This window comes from Erpetoichthys calabaricus, chromosome 3, assembly GCF_900747795.2.
Source record: "Erpetoichthys calabaricus chromosome 3, fErpCal1.3, whole genome shotgun sequence".
Classification (NCBI taxonomy): domain Eukaryota; kingdom Metazoa; phylum Chordata; class Cladistia; order Polypteriformes; family Polypteridae; genus Erpetoichthys; species Erpetoichthys calabaricus.
The window spans coordinates 287831277-287848371 of record NC_041396.2 but is presented as its reverse complement, the minus strand read 5'-3'; the positions used below and the strand labels follow the sequence as shown (position 1 = coordinate 287848371).

The following is a 17095-nucleotide window of genomic DNA, read 5'->3' as shown; positions in this document are numbered from 1 at the left end:
GGTTCAAGTCCACACAGGACGGCCGTAGCCCCAGTGGTGTAGCTGGAGTTCGCGCCACTCGGGGCGGGGCTTCAATTTGCCGCCCTCCAACGTATCTGAATATGTTAACCTATTTAAATGGCTGGGTTCAGAGTCCAGACAGCCAAGGGGTGCAGGACCTGTCAATGCTGCCATGTGCACACCAAGAAATTTTGTGATCTGGGCCAAATGCCACTGCAGAGCTCACAATGTGCAGTTGTGTGTGCTTTTCATGAGCCACTAGCTGAAATACCCAGCGTTGCCTGGGAGGAAAATAATGTGTTTTTTTTTTTTTTTTTTTTACTTGTTAGAGAAAAATATCATTAAAAAAACACAATTTTAAAAATAAAAATAAATTAACAAACAATGAAAATTCACTAATGTGTTTGTATTGCGGTCTTGTATGTATGTTATCATCCGGTTGACGCTCAGAACGAGCCAACTCAATTTAATTGGAAAAGCAACAGGGTGTCTTTGTGACTCGAACAGCCATATATATATTTTATACTGTATATATAAACATCTACACGTGGAAGTGTGTGTGTCTGTCTGGCCCAGAAGTGAGGCGTAGAGTCGAGGTGAGGGCTCCAGCTCCAAGGATATGCAAGCGAGGCCAGCACACTGACAAAAGGAAACCTCCAAAGAAAGACAGTCACTTAACTGCTAATGCACAAACGATGCAAGCATGTCGGCAACACAAATCCTAGGAGAGAGATGCCCAGAGTAGTTCTAACGATTTCAATACTTTCTAGGATCCGGCTTACACAGTTAGAATATATATATATATATATATATATATATATATATATATATATATATATATATATATATATATATATATATATCAGCCTTCATGAGGAAAAATCCATTATTAATTTCAAACTGCTGTTAAAAACACATCTTTTCAATGAGTATTATTCTTTTTCGTGTATGTAATTTCTACTGTCTTGTTAATATATATTTTAATTAATTAATTAATGTTTGTATTGAATTGTAAAGTGTCCTTGAGTGTATGAAAGGCACTACATAAACATTATTATTATTATTATGTATACATCTATATATATAAAACCCAAATACCACTGAGTCACTCATCATGAAATCTCCCGAACCATGAGGATTTGGGACTTGAAATTTGGAATGTAGGTTACCCTTGGCCCATAGGTGCTCGGTAAGAAACGGTTTTAAAAATTTCGTGGTTCTAAGTGCGTTCTGTCTGTCTGCTTTATGTCTGTCCGCTTTTCATGAGACAATTACTTAACGGATTTAGATCTGGTTGTTTTCTATAATTTGCTTGAACTTTCCAGTGGATTTTGTGACTTCTCTCATTGCGCTAAGTACCAGAGTTCGCTTGCGGTGCCGATGTATTTATGCAAATCCAACAGAGTGGCTGTGGGCCAAGAGCAGGGGGGCGGGGCCTTCCTCATTCACTCGCCAGCCTCTGTTTGAGTTAGTCTACATCTCGCCACGTGTTGGAGTGCACCTTGCCTCTGCTTAGCTAGAGATACCTGTTTGTTCAGCAGACATTATCATCTACAGATTGTTAAGGAGTAACGTTTGACGTTTTTGAGAGAGAGATCAGAGCTACGTGTGTTTTAGAGGGTAGCTGCCGATTGCCAGCAATATCACTGCCTCGTGCTTTTCTCCCCATGCGGGGAACACTTTTCCGTCAGAGCAGAACACGATCAGATACAGTGCCATCGGCTATTGATTTTTAAAGTTTGTTCTGTTTCATTAAGTCAATGTGTGTGTGTACAGTGCATCCGGAAAGTATTCACAGCGCATCACTTTTTCCACATTTTGTTATGTTACAGCCTTATTCCAAAATGGATTAAATTTATTTTTTTCCTCAAAATTCTACACACAACACCCCATAATGACAATGTGAAAAAAGTTTACTTGAGGTTTTTGCAAATTTATTAAAAATAAAAAAACTGAGAAATCCCATGTACATAAGTATTCACAGCCTGTGCTCAATACTTTGTCGATGCACCTTTGGCAGCAATTACAGCCTCAAGTGTTGTTGAATATGATGCCACAAGCTTGGCACACCTATCCTTGGCCAGTTTCGCCCATTCCTCTTTGCAGCACCACTCAAGCTCCATGGGATGGGAAGCGTCGGTGCACAGCCATTTTAAGATCTCTTCAGAGATGTTCAATCGGATTCAAGTCTGGGCTCTGGTTGGGCCACTCAAGGACATTCACAGAGTTGTCCTGAAGCCACTCTTTTGATATCTTGGCTGTGTGCTTAGGGTCGTTGTCCTGCTGAAAGATGAACCGTCGCCCCAGTCTGAGGTCAAGAGCGCTCTGGAGTAGGTTTTCATCCAGGATGTCTCTGTACATTGCTGCAGTCATCTTTCCCTTTATCCTGACTAGTCTCCCAGTTCCTGCCACTGAAAAGCATCCCCACAGCATGATGCTGCTGCCACCACCATGCTTCACTGTAGGGATGGTATTGGCCTGGTGATGAGCGGTGCCTGGTTTCCTCCAAACGTGACGCCTGGCATTCACACCAAAGAGTTCAATCTTTGTCTCATCAGACCAGAGAATTTTCTTTCTCATGGTCTGAAAGTCCTTCAGGTGCCTTTTGGCAAACTCCAGGTGGGCTGCCATGTGCCTTTTACTAAGGAGTGGCTTCCGTCTGGCCACTCTACCATACAGGCTGATTGGTGAATTGCTGCAGAGATGGTTGTCCTTCTGGAAGGTTCTCCTCTCTCCACAGAGGACCTCTGGAGCTCTGACAGAGTGACCATCAGGTTCTTGGTCACCTCCCTGACTAAGGCCCTTCTTCCCCGATCGCTCAGTTTAGATGGCCGGCCAGCTCCAGGAAGAGTCCTGGTGGTTTCGAACTTCTTCCACTTACGGATGATGGAGGCCACTGTGCTCGTTGGGACCTTCAAAGCAGCAGAAATTTTTCTGTAACCTTCCCCAGATTTGTGCCTCGAGACAATCCTGTCTCGGAGGTCTACAGACAATTCCTTTGACTTCATGCTTGGTTTGTGCTCTGACATGAACTGTCATCTGTGGGACCTTATATAGACAGGTGTGTGCCTTTCCAAATCATGTCCAATCAACTGAATTGACCACAGGTGGACTCCAATGAAGCTGCAGAAACATCTCAAGGATGATATGGGGAAACAGGATGCACCTGAGCTCAATTTTGAGCTTCATGGCAAAGGCTGTGAATACTTATGGACATGTGCTTTCTCATTTTTTTTATTTTTAATAAATTTGCAAAAATCTCAAGTAAACTTTTTTCACGTTGTCATTATGGGATGTTGTGTGTAGAATTCTGAGGGAAAAAATGAATTTAATCAATTTTGGAATAAGGCTGTAACAGAACAAAATGTGGAAAAAGTGATGTGCTGTGAATACTTTCTGGATGCACTGTATGTACAGATATCAATCAAGTTTCCTTAGTATTCGACCAGATATGTCATCTGGTCCAGCAGCCGTGTGTGGGTTTGCATTCGAGTTTTCTCAGTTTTTTCAGTACCCATTCTTCTTTTTTTTCTTGTCAGTTAAGCAATGGAAGGGCCAAGCTGTCACCATTGCTGGAGACATTGTAGGGCATCGCATAACCTTAATCTGGTCCTGGATATAGAAGAACCCAGGGAGACCGATGCAGAAGAAACTCCAAAGGAAGACAGGAATAGTTCAACCAACCAGTCTTAATTTATCACTGGTAAGTACATGGATTCATGCGTTGCAGGCAGAAGAGCAAAGTTCCCTTTTTTTGGTCAGCCTTTCTATATTTTCTTCTTCCCTCCCTCTTCCCCTTACTTCTCAAAAAGCGTAATATCATTTACCTAAGCATTTCATTTTATTACGCAAATGGGCCATCTGTTTCTGTTTTGCGTACATGTCAGATGGACCCTAAAGAAGGAAAGGTCATCTTTCCTGTGTCTAACAGACACATTTCTAATGAGGAAGTTGTCCCTGGTCAGCTTCCTGCACCCTGTCTTATGACAGACGCCTGTATGAATAACCTGCCATTATAGCACAACAGCTTTGTCAGCTTTTAACCTTTAGTAGATCGCAAGCAGTTCATTTTTCTTTCACACCGGTCACTGGATTGAAAAAGAAGATTTTGGTTCCATGAAGTAGCAGTGTTATATAGTCTGCATTCTGTGTGAGTATAATTTTTGCTGTGGAATTTAGTGGTACCCATAGTACTCTACTCCAAAACTTTCAAGTGGATGAACTGAAAGAGCATTTGGCATGGGTAGCTGTTTAAGGTATGGAATTCCGGAAAGTTCCAGAGAAAAATCGGAAAGACATTGCCTGCTTCTGCTTGCATGCCCCAGTCGTCTAGTGACAGCTAATGAGCGACAGTGTGTAGTGTGCAATCAAGTGAGGAGAACAGAACAGATATTATAGGTATACATGTAACCCTGCCTCTGTTGAGCGGTACATTTAATCAGGCCAGGTCAGAGTGACAGGGAGCCAGTGATTATCGTAGCAATATTAAAATACCGGTGTACAGCATGCCAATCAGAAAAGAGTCCACTGTACTCCCCTAATAGAAACCTGCAGTCATATGAGAATGTGAGTATGCCCCATGGAAGCTGAAGAATTTTTCAATATATTTGAAAATACAAATATTAAATCTTCATGCAGACAGGACCTACAGCTAAAGGTGATACACTTGAACAAATCACACATAAAATTGACAGGATGTATCCATCCTCATAATTGAAATTAACATCAATTCAGAATGTTCACGTGGAAAAAGTCCACCCCTGCATTTATCCCCACTTCAAAGCCATAGAATTTGAATCAGCTGTTCCAGATGAGGTGGCAAGGATTAGACCCTCCTTAGGGAGATATGCAGGTGGACCTGACTGCCATGTTTACATCACAGATAATGATAGTCTGGTGTTCTCTTTGCTGCTGATGAGTTTGGGTTGCCATGTCAAAAGATCAAAAGAGCTCTTTGAAGTCCTCACATAAAAGGTTATGGAGGCCTAAGATTATTTGAAATCAGTGTATGCAACCTTGAGGTGAGGACTGATGAGCAGCTGTCTTTTTCTGACCACATTTCTATCTGACAGAGTATGCAGCACAACTTCTGGTCCAGACTCTTCTTGTCTATTGCAACTCACATGTGCTATCAAGCCGCAAGAGATGATCCAGAATGCAGCGGCCCATCTTGTATTTAACCAGACAATTTAGGCACATGTCACTCCTCTCTTCAGGTCGCTATATTGGCACCCTGTAGCAGCAGCACACATGAAGTTCAGATCCCTGATGCTTGCCTACAGAGTAGTCAGTGGGTCAGCACTTGAGTATATGGAGAGACTGGATGAAGTGGTATGCTCCTTCTCTCCCACTCAGGTCTGCCAGTGAACAGCGTCTGGTGATGCCACCTCCGTCTGGTATCAAGTCTCAATCCAGACTCCTTACCTGTGCAGTTCCCAGTTGGGGGAATTAGCTGCCCACCTCTATCCATACTGCCGATTCCCTCACTGTATCAAAGAAACAATTGAAACTCCATCAGTTCTGCGACTATCTGTCAAATTGATGAAGAAAAATTTTTCCCTGTCATATTTAACACTATTGGTTAATTTGTTTTTTAAGGTTATTCAGTTTATTGATTACAAACTATGAATGTAAATTAGTAGTTATTACATCTTTTCACTACTGGCAATAGACTTTTGCTACCTGTCATATTACACTTGCTGAACAGACAGGCCCAGGCCTAATGTTACTTGATTCTTTGTACCTTTTTTGTAAGTCGCTTTGGAAAAAAATGTCTGCTAAGCAAATAAATGTAAATGTAAATCAGACATTCCACAGTAAGGATAATCATCAACAAATGGCTTAAATTTCAAATGACTGCTAATTTGTCTAGAACTGGCTGGCCCAGCAAATTTAAAACTTACTATTTGATATTTAAAGAGACTGCACGAATTTGATCTGCATGTAAGGTGTGCCAGGAAAAAGCATTTGCAGTCCAAACAGGACAGCAGAGAAACCAGTTGGCCATGGAACATCTAGGCAAAGACCAGGCCCTCCTCCCACAAACTGCTCTAGACTGATGAACCAAAGATAGAGTTACAAAACAATACAATACAATACAATATAATGCAATATAATACAATACAGTTTATTTTGTGTAGCCCAAAATCACACAACAAGTGCCGCAATGGGCTTAAACAGGCCCTTCCTCTTGATAGCCCCCCAGCCTTGACTCTCTAAGACGACAAGGAAAAACTCCCAAAAAACCCTTGTAGGGGGAAATACATGGAAGAAACATTGGGAAAGGCAGTTTAAAGAGAGACCCCTTTCCAGGTAGGTTGGGCGTGCAGTGGGGGTCAAAAACAATACAATACATAGAATAGAACAAATTCTCAATACAATCTAATAGTGCAATAGAAATATTACAAGTGCAGAGCAGAATTTAACAGTAGATGATATCACATAATATGATTTGGATCTGTTTAGAGTCCTGGAGGCCTCAGCCATTAAGCTGCCTCCCCCAATTGGCCATTTCACAGCTGAGACAGCGCTGGGCCAGCCAATGTGTGTAACACAGTAACAGTAGATGTGTTTGGTGCACACCAATGACAACATTTCAGGAGAAGAATCTCATGATCAACTCCTTAATCATGGTGGTGGAATAATGGTCTGATTTTGGGTTGCTTTGCTGCCTCAGAGCTTGGGTCAGCTATGAATTCTGCATCATATCAAAATATGCTTGAGGAGAATGTGAAGTCATCTGTCTGAAAGATGCGGTTGAACCAGAAACGGAAATGGACCTCTCAACACAAATAATGATCTACAGCTTCTTCTTTCAGTTGTTCCCATCAGGGGTTGCCACAGCAGATCATCTTTTTCCATCTCTTTCTGTCCTCTGCATCTTGCTCTGTTACACCCATCACCTGCATGTTCTCTCTCACCACATCCATAAACCTTCTCTTAGGCCTTCCTCTTTTCCTCTTGCCTGGCAGCTCTGCCCTTAACATCCTTTTCCCAATCTACCCAGCATCTCTCCTCTGCACATGTCCAAACCGACGCAATACCGCCTTTCTGACTTTGTCTCCCAACCGTCCAACTTGAGCTGACCCTCTAATGTACTCGTTCCTAATTCTGTCCATCCTCGTCACACCCAATGCAAATCTTAACATCTTTAACTCTGCCACCTCCAGCTTTGTCTCCTATTTTATGGTCAGTGCCACCGTCTCCAGCCCATATAACATAGCTGGTCTCACTACCGTCCTGTAGACCTTCCCTTTCACTCTTGAAACCCATCTGATACAGATACCCGTCTGTCCACAAATCACTCCTGACACTCTTCTCCAACCATTCCACCCCTGCCTGCACTCTCTTTTTCACTTCTCTTCCACAATCCCCATTACTCTGTACTGTTGATCCCAAGTATTTAAACTCATCCACCTTCGCCAACTCTACTCCCTGTATCCTCACCATTCCACTGACCTCCCTCTCATTTACACACATGTATTCTTTCTTGTTCCTACTGACCTTCATTCCTCTCCTCTCTAGAGCATATCTCCACCTCTCCAGGGTCTCCTCAACCTGCTCCCTACTGTCACTACAGATCACAATGTCATCAGCAAACATCATAGTCCACGGGGACTCCTATCTAATCTCGTCTGTCACCCTGTCCATCACCATTGCAAATAAGAAAGGGTTCAGAGCTGATCCCTGATGGAATTCCACCTCCACGTTGAATGCACCCGTCGCTCCTACCGCAGACCTCACCACTGTCACCACTGCCCTTGTACATATCCTGTACAACTCTTACGTACTTCTCTGCCACTCCCAAATTCCTCATACAATGCCACAGTTCCTCTCGAGGTACCCTGTCATATGCTTTCTCCAGGGCCACAAAGACACAATGCAACTCCTTCTGGCCTTCTCTATACTTCTCCATCTTCACCCTCAGAGCAAACATTGCATCTGTGGTGCTGTTTCCTGGCACGAAACCATACTGCTGCTCACTAATCATCACTTCAGTTCTTAACATAGCTTCCACTGCTCTTTCCCACAACTTCATGTGTGGCTCATCAATTTTATCCACCTGTAGTTACTACAGTCCTTCACATCCTCTTATTCTTAAAAATTAAAAAAAAAAATGAAATTAAAAATAGTGATCTGCAGCAGCGAGGTCGAGAGGTTCCGGTTAGATATAGTCGGGCTCACCTCGACGCAAAGCTTGGACTCTGGAACCAATCTCCTTGAGAGGGGCTGGACTCTCTACCACTCTGGAGTTGCCCCTGGTGAGAGGTGCCGAGCGGGTGTGGGTATACTTATTGCCCCCAACTTGGAGCCTGTTCATTGGGGTTTACCCCGGTAGACGAGAGGGTAGCCTCCCTCCGCCTTCAGGTGGGGGGATGAGTCCTAACTGTTGTTTGCGCATATGTGCCGAACAGCAGTCTGGAGTACCCACCCTTTTTGGAGTCCCTGGAGGGGTGCTAGAGGGCATACCTTCTGGGGACTCCCTCGTTCTGCTGGGAAACTTCAATGCTCACGTGGGCAATGACAGTGAGACCTGGAAGGGCGTGATTACAAGGAATGGCCCCCCCCCCAATCTGAACCCAAGCAGTGTTTTGTTATTGGACTTCTGTGCTCGTCGCGGATTGTCCATAACGAACACCATGTTCAAGCATAGGGGTGTTCATATGTGCACTTGGCACCAGGACACACTAGGCCTCAGTTCTTATGATCGACTTTGTGGTCGTGTCGTCGGACTTGCGGCCACATGTCTTGGACACTCGTGTGAAGAGAGGGGCGGAGCTATCAACTGATCACCACCTGGTGGTGAGTTGGCTTCGATGGTGGGGGAGGATGACGGTCAGGCCTGGTAGGCCCAAACGTGTTGTGAGGGTCTGTTGGGAACATCTGGCAGAGCCCCCTGTCAGAAGTAGCTTCAACTCCCACCACCGGCAGAACTTCGACCACATCCCGAGGGAGGGTGGGGGACATTGAGTCCGAATGGGCCATGTTCCGTGCCTCTATTGTTGAGGCGGCTGACCGGAGCTGTGGCCGTAAGGTGGTCGGTGCCTGTCGTGGCGGCAATGGGAGTAGAACGTCAGTGCCTGAGCCGCATGATCAATGTTCCCCTTGTGTTATTGTAGGCTACAATAGCATAACACTTAGTGACTTCTATATTTCTCCTGACACAAACTTTGGTAATTGTTGCATTATGAACAGTGCTTGGGGGCTAATGTTTTTCTCGCTTGTCCACTTGCAATTGTTTTCACTTTTTTACCACATAGATACTGCAGCATTATGCCACCAAAGTCCCCAAGCATGTGGCAGTTTGGTCATGTAGTGCCATATGCATCAGTTTCACTATCCTTGCTAATTCACATTGTCATCATTATTGCTTGATTCAACAAAGGGTTCAGTTTCAGTTTGTTCTAAAACTGGCTTTACAGCTTCTCATTTACATGAAATTGTGTTCGTTTGATGGCTCAGGCACACTCGTGAATATTGAAGAGTTTCCATAGAGTGACAGAATGCATAGACAGATTCATGATTTTTCTTTGCATTAAATTATTGCATCCACAAGATGGCAGCAGAATACTATGCCAAGTGTTATTTGGGCTTAACTCTCCATATCTTATCAACACAGCTTCACCTGAGAAAGATTTGGGGTTAACCATTTTTACATAGAATTCCAAGCCCAAGCGAGACATATGGGTTAACACCAAGATTGTTACACATTTTTATCAAAATCTTTAAATTTTACTACTATATTGCTCTTGTAATTAAAATATTCTCCTAGAAGAGCACTCTGACCACATTGACACCCGATATGAGAATTCAGGTCATGGAGTGTGAAAAATGGAGTTAGCACATTGAGGCAAAGTCTAATTCTAAATCACAGTGTGTTGGTCCCATTTCAGGCACCGTATACTTTCATACATTTCAATTCAACACCGAATACATGGATATAACCTCTTTATATCCACTCAATTACGGAGGTCTGCAGTGGCTGCAGGTTTTCAATCCTTACCACATTGTAGACTTTTCACGTTTAGAGAACATTATCCATTTGTTTTGTGGTCCCAAACAAACTTGCACTTCTTCATCCTTCAGGTCAGGTCAGAGGGGGCATAAACTGGTACAGAGTGTTGCTGCTCCCACCACAAAACAAAACAGCTCAGGATCCTGGTTGTCAAACCCCCTGGCAGACACATGGTCCAGTCCCACACCCCAGAAATGAATCTCTATCAGCCACAGTCAGGTGGTATGTGGGCGTCCCCTTGGCTTGGTCTAACTGCTCAGGTCCTCAACAATGAAAATCTTGTTAGCCGGACCCCCTCAGGGAATCGCGCAACATGGTCATAGTGCCGTAACTGAAACTCCCCTTACAACGCAGGTATTGTGCCTCATTTGGGACTCCATGAGCAACCGAATGATTGACACAACACCAAACTAGTGTTACCTAAGGATTCTCCAAAGAGACAGGACCGAAGGAGTTCAGTCTTTGTCTCAGGTCACTGAGTAGCATCCATGTCTCGCAACCATAGAGCTCCAGGACTCTAAAGACTTGGATGTTCGTCCTTTTGCAAGGATATTGGGAGCGCCACACACCCCCTTCCAGCAACTTCATGATCTCTTCCAATGTGTAGGAAGAGTCCCCAGAGACATGATTGATGTTGCCTAGGTAAATAATGGGCTGAGTGGTGGCTATGAGGCTAAGGATCTGTGCTGGTATCTGGAAGGTGGTTGCTTCGAATCTCCATTACTGCCAAAAGAGATCCAACTCTGCTAGGCCCTTGAGCAAGGCCCTTAACTTCTAATTGCTCCAGGGGTGCTGTACAATGGCAGACCTGTACTCTGCTCCCAAAAGGCATGCAAAAATTAACAATGCAAGAACAAAAAAGTAAACCACACTCTCTGCTGACAGACACACTGCTGATAGCTCTGCCCAAGAGGTCATTAAAGGCCTGGATGCTGGTTTTAATCCAGGACACTTGCAAGCCCAAACACTAAATCTTGAGCGCCCCGATCAGAATCTCAATGGACTCTGAAGATCATCACCAGTAAAGTAAAGATCAGTGAATCTTCACCAATAGATGCCCCACAACCACTTTTCTCATATTTAATTAACAACATTGTAGTAACACAAATAGTTCATGATGCATGTACTGTACACAGCTTTAAATGGAAACACGTTAGCCAGAGGGCTGGTGGTTTCTCGTCATTTTTACCTCATTATTAACTAATAAGAAAACAGGCAACAGTTAAACTGTTGATGCGGCGGTTTAAAACCAAAATAGAAAATTAAGGTGTTCTGAATTACAACAAATGAGTAAACTAAAACTAAACTGAAAAACACATTGCTTTAGTAGTAAATAAATGGATTCTAATTTAAAAATTTGGTAAAAAGTAAAAACCTTGAGCCACTGTAAACTGGAGTTGAGTACTGCGGCACTTCATAAGGTGCCACATGAGAGGTTAGACAAGAGTTCAGGGGGTGGTGTGTAGATGGGTGAAGAATTGCCTCAGACACAGGAAGTGGAGGGTGATGGCGTGAGGAATCTTATCAGACTCGAATGAAGTTAAGATGGTGTCCAGCAGGGGTCAGTGTTGGGGATGCTGCTATTCTTAATATATAGAAATGATTTGGATAAGAATACAAAAAATAAGATTTGCAGATGAAACCAAGATAGGTGGATTGTCAGATAATCTGGAATCATCACAGAGGGACTTGGACAGCAGATAAGCTTAAGCAGAACTGTGGCAGATGAAATTTAATAACATTTATATAGCACATTTTTATATAAATAATGTAGCTCAAAGAGCTTTAATGTCAGTAAATGTAAAGTATTACACATAGGAAGTAAAAATGGGGGGTTGGAATACGCAACGGAAGGTCTCTGAAAATCAAAAGGTACACCTTATGAGAAGGATTTCGGAGTTATAGTAGATTCAACATGATCAACTTTCAGACAGCATTCAGTAGCCATTAAGAAGGCTAACAGAATGTTAGGTTATATAGCACCTTGATGTGTGGAGTACAAGTTTTATAACACACTGGTGAGGAGTCATCTGGAGTCCTGTGTGCAGTTTTGGTCTCCAGGCTACAAAAAGGACATAGCAGCACTAGAAAAGGTCCAGAGAAGAGTGACTAGGCTGCTTGAGGGCTACAGGGGATGAGTTATGAGGAAAGATGAAAAGAGCTGAGCCTTTACAGTTTAAGCAAAAGAAGATGAAGAGGAGACCTGACTGAAGTGTTTAAAATGATGAAGTGAATTAGTCCAATGGATCGAGACTGTGACTTTCAAATGAGTTCATCAGGGACACAGTTGGAAACTTAAGGGTAAGTTCCACACAAACGTTAGGTAGTTTTTCTTCACATAGACAACAATAGACAGATGCAATAAGTGACCAAGTAGTGCGGTAGACGCTAGGACTTTAGGGACCTTCAAAACTTTACTTGCTACCTTGAATGAATTAATCATATTGACCTGGTGAGCTTTGTTGGGTTGCATAGCCCATCCTCATTTACATTATTCTAATGTTCTAATCCATTTCAGGACCACCACAAAGTTGGACACACTGGTATCAAATCCTACCACCTACCCAATCTTTGCCTTTATCACATGGAGAAAAATAACTTGGAGAAATATTAGATGAACATACAAGCTGAACAGTGTCCAGATTTTGAACCTTGCCTTCTGGATTTATGCAAGGCAGCAAGCGCCAACTACTTCTTTGTGTCTTCCCCTCCATGTTCTTTCAAGAAATCATACAAATTCAGCCAGTTTATCTTCCCCAGATTTTAATTTTTAAAAGGCACTTGTGTAAAATCATAAAAAAGGAACAATTTCTACATACAGACTACACATTCATACAGTTGCCAAGACCACAAAAAGCAGAATGAGAGAGGAGGGCTGAGGTGAAGCTGGCAGCACAGCAGCGTGACCACAAGGACACAAGGGGGGCACCGCCAGGCCAGCTTAGTGTTCCTCTTCACCTGTTTGCATGTACTCAACCTCCCAACACAGCCTGGTACAGAAAAGGAGGAAGAGGTGTGCAAACAGGGGTTCAAATGCCTGCTAGTGCGGACAAAGTGGTGAGCAATTCATGAAGGGTGGCACAGAAATTAACCTGCCAGGATTTCTGCTCTTCATTCATACCAGCTAGAAAGTCTGCCCTTTTAATAATAAGTTTAAAAGTGTAATTGGCTTTATGGTTTAGTCTCCTTAGGGATGGCCAATACCATTCTGAGCTTACAAGATGTGTCCTCCATATGCCAAATCAAATGCCAGTTAGGGAATTTAGTCCAGGTGGGACTGGCCAGTCTTTATTTTTGGCATGTGCATTACCGCTACCTGATTGGCTGTGTCTGACCAATGAAAGATTGAAAAGAGTGGCCAACCACAACAAAAGTGATTGACCTTTAAAACATCCTGCCGTCCATTTATTAAAAGACGTAACTTTATTATTGCCTATCAAAATGACTTCTTAACACCTTTAGTACTGTGGCCAGCTTTGGCCCTCAGGCACAGTCTCATTCTGCTTTATTTAAAAAAAAAAAAAAATAAAAGTTTTAGATGCTTGTCAACAGTAAAATATCACCCAATATGGGGAGATAAAATTCAAATACATTCTTGAGTATTTTATGCATAGTTTAGAAAAAAAAAAGAGCAATAATAAAATTATAATTAAATCACACACAATTTAAAATTATCCCTTACCTAAAATATATTTACAGCTAGAGGTTTGGGAGGGAGGGAATGAAGAAAGGGGTGGGGTGGTTTGGTCAAGGGGCAAAAAAAATAAATTCGGAAGGTTCGAGGACTTGGGAGAGACTTTGTGAGCTCCATTTGCAGGCGGACCCCTCCTCTCCCCCCACCCCACCCATACCGCATTAGGGTTTGGTTTCAGGGGGTGAAGGCGAATCAAAGGATAGCCTGGAACAGTGCAAAAGAAAAAAAAAAAAAAAAAAAGAAAGACCCCCAGTCAGTCCTCGTGACTGCAGCCTTCATCAAAATAAAGGCAGGAAAATATTGCACATTCAATATGGAAACTTGAGAACACTTCAAATCATACATAGATGGCAGGGGTTTTAGACTATTTGTAGGTCTGGGAAATACAATAAAGGGGGGGCCGTGCACTGCATGAGTGGCCCCTCCCTTGTCTACAGTGAGCCCGACACTCCACTCCAATTAAATATATTCCCACCAAAGAAGGCACATTAGTTAATTGAGCACTTGGACCCTTTCACATCAATGTAGTCTGTCCCCCCCCCTTCGTTCTCTGGCAGTGTCCACTAAAGACCAGCTCTGCCGTTAAACCAGTGCCCAAGTGTGAAGTTATATTCTGGACCCCCCCCCCCCCCCTCACCCCATTCAAGCACATTCATTCTCTGGTGGACTTGTCCTCCCAAATCAGGGTCCAATTGAGATTTCCCAATTCCCACCGCCCTCCCCTTCAGTGTTTAATTCACCAAACTTCCAATGGCAGAAAGAAGCAAATGCAAAGAAACATTGGTCCAAAAAAGCTGGGGAAAATGTGAACTCCCTTGTCCATGCTGCATCCAAGTGTACTAGAGTCCAGGCCACAACTTTAAAAAAAAAAACAAAACAAAAAAAGAATAAGGGGACCCCCATTATGGTGAGCCGAGTCGTCACATTCTGGTCTAAACTGAAATCAACAGTCCAGAGGGACACACCAGGGATATAAATTATGACAGCCATGGAGGATTTCAGTTTTAAAGAATCTGAAGCTGGCAGCCAGAAGAGGAGGAGGAGGAGGTAGGGTTCAGGTGGCCCCTCCGAGTCCAAAGATCCAGCAATGTCTAGTAGGTGGTCTGATTTCCAGATTTCCCCCAACCTTGTAGCACCAAAGAATCCCCTTTTTGCAGGCTGTGGGGTCAAGTAGGATGAAGCTTTGGAGGAGTGGAGTGTCAAAGAAGAAATCCTCAAGTGGTTTACAGCCAAAGCCGACAAGAAAACTAGCAACATAAGCTGGTGGCCGAGAGACCAACTGAAATGTTGAAAAAATAAAAAATATTAAAAATACCCAATTATTTAAAGAATGATTTAAAAAAAATGTCAGAATAGTCCAAGTAGTCGAGGTGGTCAGCAGATTTGTCTTTTCACTCATCTGTTTCTCTCTCTCCAATGTCGGCAGTTTTAACTGACTGAAGAACTCTTTGTCTTGCCTCTCTATGTATTTTTTTTCAGGCTTCTGATGCAGCTTGGGGCTTGAGTTGGGCCTTCTCCATTGCTGTTCCATAGGGCAGAGAGCGTTTAAAGAAACCCACCTGAAAGAAAGAAAGGAAAAAAGAAAGTCAGGTTTGTTAGAAACCACAGCAAACATCTGGGACACAGTGGCTTACTCTAGGAAAGATTTGCTCTAAATCAGGGGTCGCCAACTCTGGTCCTGGAGGACCACCATGACTGCAGGCTTTCATTCTAACCCTTTTCTTAATGAGTGAGCCGTTTTTGCTGCTAATTAAACTTCTTTTGAATTCATTTTAACTGACTTGCTCTTGAAGACTCGGACCCCTTAATGGTTTCTTTTTCTTTAATTAGCTGCCAAGCAATAATGAGATACAAAATGAGCCAAAACAACTGGTGTCCATCATACAATATCTGAAAATAAAGATGAAGGTCTCAGGAATGTTGATCTACTCAGGTTTACAAAACATTTGACCAGCGTTCTTAGAAAAGAAAAAAATCAACAATTTCAGAAATGTCTGCCATTACACAATGAGAGCAGCAACAAGCCACGGAATTAAAGAACGAGTTTAATTAACAACAAGACTCCGCGCCTAATTAAGCAACTGGTTGGAGTGAAATTGGTTGGAGTTTGAGGCCCTGACTTAGTTGGTCTTCTGTTGGCTCCCTCTCTTCACATTTCATTTCTGTTTGGGTGCCATTTAAAGAAAGAAATGAAACATTTCAGAGGAATGATGAAGAAATTCAGGGGAACAAATCTTAAGAAAGCAAGTCAATTAAAATGAATTCACAAGATGTTAAATAGCAGCACAAGCTGGGCACTCATTAAAAAAAAAGGGTTAGAATGAAAATCTGCAGCCACGGTGGTCCTCCAGGACCAGAGTTGGCAACCCTTGCTCTAAATTACACTAAGTGACAGTGGGTGTTACTTCAGTCAACTCCAGTGTTGGATCCCCAATTGTGGTGGAGGAAAGCTGGAACACCACATACCAGAGCACATGCACCACTGCAGTTCGGGTGCCTGCACAAGTCCTTGAGGGCTCCCATGAGCCTTGAAAAACCACACTTCTTAATTTTTTGCCACTACCTTCACAAGTTGCTTTAACTCCTCTTTTGGGAGGGGGTTCAAGTGTTGCCTTCTTTTCTTATCGCTCCTCATCATTGTATTTTTGCAAGAAGTTCATGCCACAGTTTTAGCCCATTTAACCTTACCAATAAGTTCCATCCATCCATCCATTTTCCAACCCGCTGAATCCGAACACAGGGTCACGGGGGGTCTGCTGGAGCCAATCCCAGCCAACACAGGGCGCAAGGCAGGAACCAATCCCGGGCAGGGTGTCAACCCACCGCAGGACACACACAAACACCGAGCACACACTGGGGCCAATTTGGAATCACCAATCCACCTAACCTGCATGTCTTTGGACTGTGGGAGGAAACCAGAGCGCCCGGAGGAAACCCACGCAGACACGGGGAGAACATGCAAACTCCACGCAGGGAGGACCCGGGAAGCGAACCCGGGTCTCCTAACTGCGAGGCAGCAGCGCTACCACTGCGCCACCATGCCGCCCTACCAATAAGTTGAATTGTTTTCATTTATTTTGTGCTTTCTGCCGGATTTAATTGAAGTTTATGAAAGTTGTGTTTATATATTTTTTTCTTTACATTTGTAAGTCTGGTGTGACAACATAGGCCTATATGTGACAATTTAAATACTGTATATGGGATCCATGTTGCTGTTATAGCCGAAGTGTCGACACTGGAGAGGAGTCAAACAAACAAGTACTTCAAACTCATTCATTAAATGTCACATGACAAGGGCTTTGGGATACACTCGCAAAACTCATTTGTTCTTTACTTATGTCATTCATAACCTTGTTCATGATTGACAAAGATTGACAGTTTTCATG

At 43.2% G+C, this 17095-nt stretch overlaps 1 protein-coding gene across 1 annotated transcript in view; it reads right to left on the bottom strand.

The window, feature by feature from the left end:
- Positions 1-12761: 12761 nt before the first annotated feature.
- The window catches only part of itga5 (integrin, alpha 5 (fibronectin receptor, alpha polypeptide)), a 210005-nt gene continuing 205671 nt past the window's right edge, over positions 12762-17095 (bottom strand). The window contains exon 30 of the mRNA XM_028798484.2: positions 12762-15268. Coding sequence (XP_028654317.1) covers positions 15185-15268 — 84 coding nt within the window. The 3' untranslated portion in view covers positions 12762-15184. The remainder of the gene's footprint in view (positions 15269-17095) is intronic.